The 12564-nt window shown below is 40.0% G+C and overlaps 1 protein-coding gene across 1 annotated transcript; it reads left to right on the forward strand.

The window, feature by feature from the left end:
- The first annotated feature begins 10910 nt into the window (after positions 1–10910).
- Positions 10911–11877, forward strand: LOC126064012 (olfactory receptor 10AG1-like). The gene has a single exon (XM_049862569.1). It carries the CDS (start codon positions 10927–10929, stop codon positions 11875–11877), a length of 951 nt encoding a protein of 316 aa, XP_049718526.1. The 5' UTR covers positions 10911–10926.
- The last annotated feature ends 687 nt before the right edge of the window (positions 11878–12564 follow it).

Here is a 12564-nt window from a genome sequence, read left to right on the forward strand (position 1 = left end):
TAGATTTTAGAGATCAGGCGCTGGTCGGAGATGTCATAGCTGAAAATTCTTTCCCAATCTGTAGGTGGTCTTTTTACTCTTTTGGTGAAGTCTTTAGATGAGCATAGGTGTTTGATTTTTAGGAGCTCCCAGTTATCGGGTTTCTCTTCATCATTTTTGGTAATGTTTTGTATTCTGTTTATACCTTGTATTAGGGCTCCTAGGGTTGTCCCAATTTTTTCTTCCATGATCTTTATCGTTTTAGTCTTTATGTTTAGGTCTTTGATCCACTTGGAGTTAGTTTTTGTGCATGGTGTGAGGTATGGGTCCTGTTTCATTTTTTTGCAAATGGATATCCAGTTATGCCAGCACCATTTGTTAAAAAGGCTATCTTTTCCCCAGTTAATTGACACTGGTCCTTTGTCAAATATCAGCTGCTCATACGTGGATGGATCTATGTCTGGGTTCTCAATTCTGTTCCATTGGTCTATGTGTCTGTTGTTGTACCAATACCAGGCTGTTTTGACTACTGTGGCTGTATAATAGTTTCTGAAGTCAGGTAAGGTGAGGCCTCCCACTTTCTTCTTCTTTTTCAGTAGTGCTTTGCTTATCCGGGGCTTCTTTCCGTTCCATATGAAATTGGTGATTTGTTTCTCTATCCCCTTAAAATATGACATTGGAATTTGGATCGGAAGTGCGTTAAATGTATAGATGGCTTTTGGTAGAATAGACATTTTTACTATGTTAAGTCTTCCTATCCATGAGCAAGGTATGTTTTTCCACTTAAGTATGTCCTTTTGAATTTCTTGTAGTAGAGCTTTGTAGTTTTCTTTGTATAGGTCTTTTACATCCTTGGTAAGATTTATTCCTAAGTATCTTATCTTCTTGGGGGCTATTGTGAATGGTATTGATTTGGTTATTTCCTCATCGGTGTTCTTTTTGTTGATGTAGAGGAATCCAAGTGATTTTTGTATGTTTATTTTATAACCTGAGACTCTGCCAAACTCTTCTATTAGTTTCAGTAGTTTTCTGGAGGATTCCTTAGGGTTTTCTGTGTATATAATCATGTCATCTGCAAATAGTGATAACTTTACTTCTTCCTTGCCAATCCGGATACCTTTTATTTCTTTGTCTAGCCTGATTGCCCTGGCTAAGACTTCCAACACGATGTTGAATAAGAGCGGTGATAAAGGGCATCCTTGTCTGGTTCCCGTTCTCAAGGGAAATGCTTTCAGGTTCTCTCCATTTAGAGTGACATTGGCTGTTGGCTTTGCATAGATGCCCTTTATTATGTTGAGGAATTTTCCTTCAATTCCTATTTTGGTAAGAGTTTTTATCATGAATGGGTGTTGGACTTTGTCAAATGCCTTTTCTGCATCAATTGATAAGATCATGTGGTTTTTGTCTTTTGTTTTATTTATGTGATGGATTACATTAATGGTTTTTCTGATATTAAACCAGCCTTGCATACCTGGTATAAATACCACTTGATCAGGGTGAATTATTTTTTTGATGTGTTGTTGGATTCTATTGGCTAGAATTTTGTTGAGGATTTTTGCATCAATGTTCATGAGGGATATAGGTCTATAATTTTCTTTTTTTGTAATGTCTTTACCTGGTTTTGGTATCAGGGAGATGGTGGCTTCATAGAATGAGTTGGGTAGTATTCCGTCATTTTCTATGCTTTGGAATACCTTTAGTAGTAGTGGTGTTAACTCTTCTCTGAAAATTTGGTAGAACTCTGCAGTGAAGCCGTCCGGGCCGGGACTTTTTTTTGTTGGGAGTTTTTTGATTACCGTTTCAATCTCTTTTTTTGTTATGGGTCTATTTAGTTGTTCTACTTCTGAATGTGTTAGTTTAGGTAGGTAGTGTTTTTCCAGGAATTCATCCATTTCTTCTAGGTTTTCAAATTTGTTAGAGTACAATTTTTCATAATAATCTGAAATGATTCTTTTAATTTCATTTGGTTCTGTTGTGATGTGGTCCTTCTCATTTCTTATTCGGGTTATTTGTTTCCTTTCCTGTATTTCTTTAGTCAGTCTAGCCAATGGTTTATCAATTTTGTTAATTTTTTCAAAGAACCAGCTTTTGGCTTTGTTAATTCTTTCAATTGTTTTTCTGTTCTCTAATTCATTTAGTTCAGCTCTAATTTTTATTATTTGTTTTCTTCTGGTGCCTGATGGATTCTTTTGTTGCTCACTTTCTATTTGTTCAAGTTGTAGGGACAGTTCTCTGATTTTGGCTCTTTCTTCTTTTTGTATGTGTGCATTTATTGATATAAATTGGCCTCTGAGCACTGCTTTTGCTGTGTCCCAGAGGTTTTGATAGGAAGTATTTTCATTCTCGTTGCTTTCTATGAATTTCCTTATTCCCTCCTTGATGTCTTCTGTAACCCAGTCTTTTTTCAGGAGGGTATTGTTCATTTTCCAAGTATTTGATTTCTTTTCCCTCGTTTTTCTGTTATTGATCTCTAGTTTTATTGCCTTGTGATCTGAGAAGATGCTTTGTAATATTTCGATGTTTTGGACTCTGCAAAGGTTTGTTTTATGTCCTAATATGTGGTCTATTCTAGAGAATGTTCCATGTGCGCTGGAAAAAAAAGTATATTTTGCAGCAGTTGGGTGGAGAGTTCTGTATAAGTCAATGAGGTCAAGTTGGTTGATTGTTGTAATTAGATCTTCCGTGTCTCTGTTGAGCTTCTTGCTGGATGTCCTGTCCTTCTCCGAAAGTGGTGTGTTGAAGTCTCCTACTATAATTGTGGAGGTATCTATCTCGCTTTTCAGTTCTGTTAAAATTTGATTTATGTATCTTGCAGCCCTGTCATTGGGTGCGTAAATATTTAATATGGTTATGTCTTCCTGATCAATTGTCCCTTTTATCATTATATAGTGTCCTTCTTTATCCTTTGTGGTGGATTTAAGTCTAAAGTCTATTTTGTCAGAAATTAATATTGCTACTCCTCTTCTTTTTTGCTTATTGTTTGCTTGATATACTTTTTTCCATCCTTTGAGTTTTAGTTTATTTGAGTCTCTAAGTCTAAGGTGTGTCTCTTGTAGGCAGCATATAGATGGATCGTGTTTCTTTATCCAGTCTGTGACTCTCTGTCTCTTTATTGGTGCATTTAGTCCATTTACATTCAGGGTAATTATAGATAAATAAGTTTTTAGTGCTGTCATTTTGATGCCTTTTTATGTGTGTTGTTGACAATTTCATTTTTCCACATACTTTTTTGTGCTGAGGCGTTTTTCTTAGTAAATTGTGAGATCCTCATTTTCATAGTGTTTGACTTTATGTTAGTTGAGTCGTTACGTTTTTCTTGGTTTTTGTCTTGAGTTATAGAGTTGTTATACCTTTTTGTGGTTACCTCATTATATACCCCTATTTTTCTAAATAAAAACCTAACTTGTATTGTTCTATATCGCCTTGTATCACTCTCCATATGGCAGTTCAATGCCTCCTGTATTTAGTCCCTCTTTTTGATTATTGTGATCTTTTACCTATTGACTTCCATGATTCCCTGTTATGTGTATTTTTTTTTTTTTAATTAATCTTAATTTGTTTGTTTTTGTGATTTCCCTATTTGAGTTGATATCAGGACGTTCTGTTTTGTGACCTTGTGTTGTGCTGATATCTGATATTATTGGTTCTCTGACCAAACAATATCCTTTAGTATTTCTTGTAGCTTTGGTTTGGTTTTTGCAAATTCTCTAAACTTGTGTTTGTCTGTAAATATCTTAATTTCGCCTTCATATTTCAGAGAGAGTTTTGCTGGATATATGATCCTTGGCTGGCAGTTTTTCTCCTTCAGTGTTCTGTATATGTCGTCCCATTCCCTTCTTGCCTGCATGGTTTCTGCTGAGTAGTCAGAACATATTCTTATTGATTCTCCCTTGAAGGAAACCTTTCTTTTCTCCCTGGCTGCTTTTAAAATTTTCTGTTTATCTTTGGTTTTGGTGAGTTTGATGATAATATGTCTTGGTGTTTTTCTTTTTGGATCAATCTTAAATGGGGTTCGATGAGCATCTTGGATAGATATCCTTTCGTCTTTCATGATGTCAGGGAAGTTTTCTGTCAGAAGTTCTTCAACTATTTTCTCTGTGTTTTCTGTCCCTCCTCCCTGTTCTGGGACTCCAATCACCCGCAGGTTATCCTTCTTGATAGAGTCCCACATAATTCTTAGGGTTTCTTCATTTTTTTTAATTCTTTTATCTGATTTTTTTTCAGCTATGTTGGTGTTAATTCCCTGGTCCTCCAGATGTCCCAGTCTGCATTCTAATTGCTCGAGTCTGCTCCTCTGACTTCCTATTACGTTGTCTAATTCTGTTATTTTATTGTTAATCTTTTGGATTTCTACATGTTGTCTCTCTATGGATTCTTGCAACTTATTAATTTTTCCAGTATGTTCTTGAATAATCTTTTTGAGTTCTTCAACAGTTTTATCAGTGTGTTCCTTGGCTTTTTCTGCAGATATCCTAATTTCATTTGTGATATCATTAAGCATTCTGTAAATTAGTTTTTTATATTCTGTATCTGATAATTCCAAAATTGTATCTTCATTTGGGAAAGATTTTGATTCTTTTGTTTGGGGGGTTGGAGAAGCTGTCCCGGTCTGCTTCTTTAAGTGGTTTGATATGGATTGTTGTCTCCGAGCCATCACTGGGAAACTAGTTTTTCCAGAAAATCCGCTAAAAAAAAAACTGCAGTCAGATCCCTATCAGAGTTCTCCCTTTGGCTCAGGCTATTCAGATGTTAATGAAGCCGCCTGGGAAGGGTGGGGGAGGGAACAGAGAGATAGGAGAGTAGCACCTCAGAATATAGCCAGAGTTGCTTGTCTTGCTTGGAATGACTGTTATATCTGAGATTCTCGCGGGCGCGTCGCCTATGTGTGCTGGCTGTGTGGAGATTGCCCCCGGGGGGTCTGGCCCGCTGGAGTCACGGTCAGATCCTCCGCTTCCAGCCCCACGCCCAGCGTCAAGGCTCCCCTACTGGGACGGTGCACTCTCAACTCCAAAATCAGTCGCTGCCTCCCGGGGACTTCTCGTCTCTCCAGCCGCGTGGCCGTGCCGCCCCCGTGAACTAGGTGGGCCCCCTCCCGGGGTTAGTTCAGATGGGTGGAGTAGCTCCCTGTGCTTGTGCCGCGACCGAGTGTCCTGGCTGGAACGCTGTTCTCCCCACTCCAATACCAGTCGCTGCCTCCCGGGGACTTCTCCTACCGGCTGCGTCCCACGCCGCCCGCGCGACCCGGCTGGTCCCCTTCCCGGGGTTAGTTCAGGGGGTGGAGCAACTCTCCGTGTTTATGGCGTACCTGCGTGCAGTCCTAATCCCTGCGGGACGGTTCCCCGGCTCGGATGCTGCTCTTTCTGCTCCAAGATCAGTCACTGCCTCCCGGGGACTTCTCCTAACGGCTGCGTCCCACGCCGCCCGTGGAACCAGCTGGTCCCCCTCCCGGGGTTAGTTCAGGGGGGTGGAGCAGGTCTCTGTGCTTGTGCCGTACCTGACTGGTACGCTGGCTCCAGGCTCTGGAAACAATCGCTACTTCCCCGTATTAGTTCGTTCTCCGTCTCTAAATCTGTGTTTGTTGTTCAGGGTTCGTAGATTGTTATGTATGTGATCGATTCACTTGTTTTTCCGTGTCTTTGTTGTAAGAGGGATCCGAGGTAGCGTCTGCCTAGTCCGCCATCTTGGCTCCGCCCCCAGTCTAGGCATGGTGATTTTTTTAAAGCCATGAGACTAGTTTGGGTGTGGATAGTCCTGGCTTCCTGGCTTAGGGGGCTTGGTGTTAATGAGGGCTTTTGATGTTGAATCAGCCCACAAAAGTCTAGGCAGGAGTGAAGGGCACTTAAGTCCATGGATCCCTTATGCCAGTGCCTAGGCAAAGGGGAAATGGCTGGCTGAGTTTCCGGCTTAGGGGGTGTGACAATTTTTTGAAGCCAAGACACAGCTTGGGCCTAGATGGTCCTGAGTTCCAGCTTAGGGGGTGTGTCAGTTGTTGAACTTTGCTGGACTAATGTCAGAGCAGAGTGGGGTGTGAGTGGGTAAGGGTGTTGTTTTGACTCCATGTGGTAGTTTAGATGTTTGAGCTTAAATTTTGCAGATCTGGCATTGCTTCCCCCCAGCTCCAGAATCTCGTGCAGACTCTCTGCTGCCCGACCTCTCCTGACATAGTAAAATGCATCCCCAGTGCTACTGCTCACCTCAGCACAAGCAGCAGCTGACCCAGCCCACAGGGTACTGGCACCACAGGACTAGCACTTCGCTGCTTCTGAACTGTCTCTCCTTTCCCCAGTCACTCAGTTTGGCTCCTCTACTTTGACTTTTATGATCAGGATTCCTAAACTGTCATATTGATTCACTTGTTTTTTCCTGTCTTTGTTGCTTCATTGGGTTTTCAATGCTATTTTTTTCGGTAGTAGATCACCAGGCTTTTCTTTCTAGATGCCTCTAGGTAGACTTGAACCTCCAATCTTTTGGTTAGCAGCTGAGCATGTTAACCATTTGCGCCACCCAGAGACTACATACTAAAGAGGAGCAGTACTTGAATAACTAAAAGGAATATAGTTCTAGAAACATGCTATTGAATAGTCATAGAATACCAAGACAGGAAGAAACAAATTTAATTACAAATAGAAGCGGATATTGGGTCTGTGATTTCATGCCTAACAATTTTTTTCTCCTTACTCACCTGGGGGAAACTGAAATAGGAAAAGGATTAGGAGAGGAAATTTTTAATTTTTTTTTTTTTTTTATGTCTTAAGTAATCTTGCTGAAAATGTTTATTTTGAGGTGGCATGGCACTTTGAATCAGCCAGTACATCCCATAATGTCTGAATGGATATCCTGACATTGTTAAGACCATCTGTTTTTGTCAGCAGAAATGTTCTTATTTTCACAAAAGTTAACCTAGGAACACAGAGTTCCACTTCTAAAAGGGGCTCTCAGCACACCTAACAGGGAAGAGACCAAGCAAAGCATGTTCGTGTGACAAAACGTAGGACACAGTTTGCTAGGGATCCATCTGGATGAATTATGATGGTTAAGAGTAAAGAAGGCCAGTTCACATCAATAGTCAAGGGTCTGAAATGCAATTGCTAGAAAGATTAACTTTGTGCATAAAATAATGCTAGAGAGTAAGTGGTATTATTTGTCCATGCACTCTCTGCAAATCTGGGAAAATAAGTAGGTTTGGGGTTGATGCCAAAAGGGGTTGCAGAAAAGGTCAGATCTATTCAGAGAAAATTGTTTTCAAAAATAAGCCAGATTCGTATCCTTAAAAAATTAGAAATAGAACTACCATACAACCCAGAAATCCCACTCCTCAGAATATATCCTAGAGAAATAAGAGCCTTTACACGAACAGATATATGTACACCCATGTTTATTGCAGTACTGTTTACAATAGCAAAAAGCTGGAAGCAACCAAGGTGCCCATCGACAGATGAATGGATAAAGAAATTATGGTATATTCACACAATGGAATACTACACATCGATAAAGAACAGTGATGAATCTGTGAAACATTTCTTAACGTGGAGGAACCTGGAAGGCACTATGCTAAGTGAAAGTAGTCAGATGCAAAAGGGCAAATATTGTATAAGACCACTATTATAAAATCTTGAGAAATAGTTTAAACTGAGAAGAACACATTCTTTTGTGGTTACATGAGGGGGGAGGGAGGGTGGGAGAGGGTTATTTACTGATTAGATAGTAGATAAGAACTACTTTAGGTGAAGGGAAAGACAACACACAATACAGGGAAGGTCAGCTCAACTGGACTGGACCAAAAGCAAAGAAGTTTCCTGGATAAACTGAATGGTTCAAAGGTCAGTGGACCAAAGGCAGGGTTTTGGGGACTATGGTTACAGGGGACATCCAAGTCAATTGGCAAAATAAATTCTATTAGGAAAACATTCTGCATCCCACTTTGAAGTGTGGCATCTGGGGTCTTAAATGCTAACAAGCGGCCATCTAAGATGCATCAATTGGTCTCAACACACCTGGATCAAAGGAGAATGAAGAACACCATGGTTGCAATGTAATTATGAGCCCAAGAGACAGAAAGGGCTACATGAACTAGAGACTTACATCATCCTGAGACCAGAAGAGCTAGATGGTGCCCGGCCACAACCGATGACTGCCCTGACAGGGAGCACAACAGAGAACCCCTGAGGGAGCAGGAGAACAGTGGGATGGAGACCCCAAATTCTCATAAAAAGACCAGACTTAACCGTCTGACTGAGACTAGTAGAATCCCGGCAGTCATGATTCCCAAACCTTCTGTTGGTCCAGTACAGGAACCGTTCCAGAAGACAACTCAACAGACATGGATTGGACTAGACAATGGGTTGGAGAGAAATGCTGATGAGGAGTGAGCTACTCGTATCAGGTGGACACTTGAGACTATGTTGGCATCTCCTGGCTAGAGGGGAGATGGGAGGGTAGAGGGGGTTAGAAACTGGCAAAACGGTCATGAAAGGAAAGACTGGAAGGAGGGAGAGGGCTGACTCATTAGGGGGAGAGTAAGTGGGAGTATGTAGTAAGGTGTATATAAGTTTATATGTGAGAGACTGACTTGAGTTGTAAACTATCACTTAAAGCACAATAAAAATTATTAAAAAAAAAAAAGCCAGATTGGTTGCAGAAGTATTTTGCTACAAACTAAATAGATACACAAGAGAGATTTCCCCCAGAGAGGGCATGACTATTTCATATTTAAGAGCACTTAGTGTTTGAAAGCAAGCAAAGGCTATTGTAGAACTCGAGTGACTTCCTGAGACTAAAAAAAAAAAAAGTGTAAATTTAAAGAATATATGTTATCAGGAGCCCTGGTATCATAGTGGTTAAGGACTCAGCTGTTAACCAAAAGGTCAGCAGCTCAAATCCACCAGCCATTTGTTGGAAACCCTATGAGGCAGATCTACTCTGACCTATAGTGTTGCTATGAGTCAGAATTGACTTCATGGCACCTAACAACAACATATGTTAACAATACACCTAGACTGTCCTCAACAGCTTTATGAAATCTTTAAAGGTAAACTGTTTACCTACTTTATATAAATACATTTCTAAATTTGAATTTCAAGATACAACTAATAAAACAGAAAAAAACATGAGATTCTGCAAAAAACTGTATTTGAAAATGAGTTAACTATGTAAGATACACATGCAGCCCTCAAACTTCCCTGGTTAAAAATTAAATATAATTAGATGCATGGCAAATGATAATAATAATGGTATTTATTATTTATAATAAAATACCCCTACTCTTCACTTTTTGACTCTCTTAGTTTCCAAAGACTAAATTGTTATGTGAAAATTGGCCTTATGCAAAAATGGAGGATTTTTTTTTCTGTTTTCAGACCATCCATTTTTCCAATATTTTTTGTTTGTTTAGAAAATATAATCATAGAAACAATAACAGCTAAGATTTACTGATGTGCTCATTACTGTGATGGGTCCAGTTATGGGTCATTCCTATGTGGAGAAGTAAGCTTGGAGCAGACAAAGCCGGATAAAGTTGGGCTTTGTGACTGCAGGGCCCACAGCTTATCCACTTCACATTCCTCCTGTGCTGCCTCAGAGCTTCCATCATGGAGCCACCTCCAGTGCTCCACTCCCAGCCCTGCGAACGTTGAGTCCGGGATTAGAAGGCTGCTCTGCCCTCTGGGCCTGGCAAGTACCCGAAGTTCAGGGCTTCCTGTGACGGTGCTAACAGCCCGGCAGCAGACCTGGCCCCAGCGAGATGGATGCTTCAGGCCCAGTTTGGCTCACTTAGGGATGCTATTAAACTCACACGCATTTCTTCCAAAAAACCTCTCCAATGTCTCTTTCTTTCCTCACTTCCCAAACCGCAGCAATTTTGAGCTGCAGGGCTTCAGGCCAGATAGGAGCTGAGAACCCCGAACAGGCGCCTGCTGGCTGGGTGCTGCTGGCCTATCTGCCCAGGTCAATGGCCATGAAGAAGGCCGGCTAGCCCGGAAGCTGGATGGGGTGCCCTGTCATCAGGAGGGAAGGGAGAGCATGAGGAAGCTCGGCCCAGCTTCCTGGAGGCTACCCGGAGACCCTCCATGAGGAAGGGGACAGTTGTGTTTTTCCGAAGTCTCATTCACATGCTCTGTCGTTATGCAGGACCAGAGTAAAAACTGACTGGGTTTAATCAAAGTTACATTTTTATAAATCAAAGTTAACATTTTTATGTAGCAACATTACTACAAGGAAATGATATGAAGATGGAACATAGAATTTTTCAAAATTTTTTTTTTTCATGGGTAAGGAGGGAAAAATGAAAAATTATTGTGAGGAGTGGATCATATTTCTTGATTACATTGAAGGTTAATTAATATTTGTGATAAACTGAATAAGAGTTATTGAACAGTATGCTGAGTTTAATTTTCTTATATTTTGTGTAAGTAATGGAAGGGATACAGAAAATAGGGCGCTGATAATGCACGCATTTATTCCTCAGTAACAAAGGATTAGTTTAAGAAAATTGAGCCTTGTAAAGGGAAAGTCTTAAAACTAATTTTTAATGAATAATTAGGTAAAAAAAAAGAAAAGATTAAAGAAAATTTTAACTTGAGAAAATTTGGAGCGGGATATCAACACAGAAAAACTCATGAACAATAGAAAATGACCACTCTTACTGGGGTAAAATAACCCAAACTCTTTTCTGCAAAATAAGCTCTAAATAACAGTGTACACTTCTCAGTATCTCCAGTATCACTACAATCCAAGTTTAATAAGATACACCAAGATTTTCTTTGTTGAATTGATTTTAATAGCATGTCAGTTCATTGCTGAACTTTTAAATCACATTCCTAGAAATGGAGCACAGTGATGGTGGAATTGATTTAAGGGACATATTATTCATGCCCCTTTCTAATTAACAAAATGAAAATGTTTTTCAAAAATGTGAATGAACTAACCATCTTGAATTTATCATATCCACAGATGGAAAGCAAATTAAAAGCAGAAGAATCTGATAATACCACAATTATGGAGTTTGTTCTTGTGGGGTTTTCTGATGTACCCAATTTACAGTGGATTCTCTCTGGGATATTTTTAGCCATATATCTGATCATTTTGTTGGGAAATAGCATCATAATACTGATAACAAGAATTGACCCCACTGTCCAGAACCCCATGTATTTTTTCCTTGGCAATTTTTCCTTCTTGGAAATATGTTATGTAACAACCACCATCCCAAGAATGCTCAGGGATATTTGGACCCAGAAGGGAAATATTCCTTTTTTGGCCTGTGCTACTCAAATGTCTTTTGTTCTTATATTTGGAGGCACAGAGTGTTTGCTCCTGACAGTGATGGCCTACGACCGCCATGTGGCCATTTGTAACCCCCTGCACTATCCTGTAGTCATGAACCACAGGGTCTGTATCCAGCTGGTGGCTGGCTCCTGGGTCAGTGGAATTCCAGTCGAAATTGGGCAAACATCCCAGATTTTCTCTCTGTCCTTTTGTGGGTCTAACACAATTAATCATTTCTTCTGTAACATCCCCCCAATACTCAAGCTTGCTTGTGGAATCACAATTGTGAATGAGGTGGCGGTCTATATAGTTGCTGTGGTGTTTTTCATGGTTCCATTTCCATTGATTGTTACCTCCTATGGTAAAATTATCTCAAATATCCTGAAATTGTTCTCAGCCAGAGGGAGGGCCAAAGCCTTCTCCACCTGCTCTTCTCACCTGACAGTTGTAGTCTTATTCTATGGAACAGCAGCTATCAATTATTTACAGCCCAAGTCAAATCAATCTGAAGGCCTGGGGAAGCTGCTCTCTCTTTTCTATACCATTTTGACACCGATGATGAATCCCATTATATATAGCCTGAGGAACAACGATGTCATGGAGGCACTGAAGAAATTACTACCTAAGTTATTAACATGAGGCAATGACTTGAAATAATGGAAAAAAAATTGCTTATGTTTGTCATCTAGACACAACAGGAAAAATCATATAGTTTTATTTCTACATTCTACAGTCCTAAATAAAGATAAGTAATAGTGTGTTAACAATCTCACATTATGTCAAGGGGCATTCGTTTCATAGAATTAACTGCTTCTGTGTAATCAAACCACAAGTAAACTGAATTGCAAACATCTAATCTTGAGGATCAAGCTTTCCTCTCACTAACAGGTAAGGTAAGAGGTTGTCCGAATAAGACATTGAAAGATAATTGAGTGTTTTTTTATATTTAGGAATTAGGATCATACTCTGTCATAATTTTTTCTTATATTTCCCATTCCTTCAGATGTATTTGTTTCCTTTCTCTGCCCCTGTGGTTGGATTCAGCCAATGAGAAACACCAACAGTAGTTATGATGGTGGAAGCTTGGGAGAACTTGGGGTTTCCTTTGCTATTTTTCTCTGCTTTTATGCTTTGTTTCTGCTCATACCCTTAAAGACCACATAGGCTCCAGGGTGCACTGCATCTATGATCCCATCTCTCGCCATTCTTTGGTAACATTACTTCCCCCCCTCCCCACCCCTTTTAGTTTCAGGCCTTGGTTTCATAATATCTAACTACAATTGAAAGATTCAGGTCTTTGGGTAGTCTAACTATACCCATGTAAAT

Source organism: Elephas maximus, chromosome 20 (genome assembly GCF_024166365.1).
Source record: "Elephas maximus indicus isolate mEleMax1 chromosome 20, mEleMax1 primary haplotype, whole genome shotgun sequence".
Taxonomy (NCBI): domain Eukaryota; kingdom Metazoa; phylum Chordata; class Mammalia; order Proboscidea; family Elephantidae; genus Elephas; species Elephas maximus.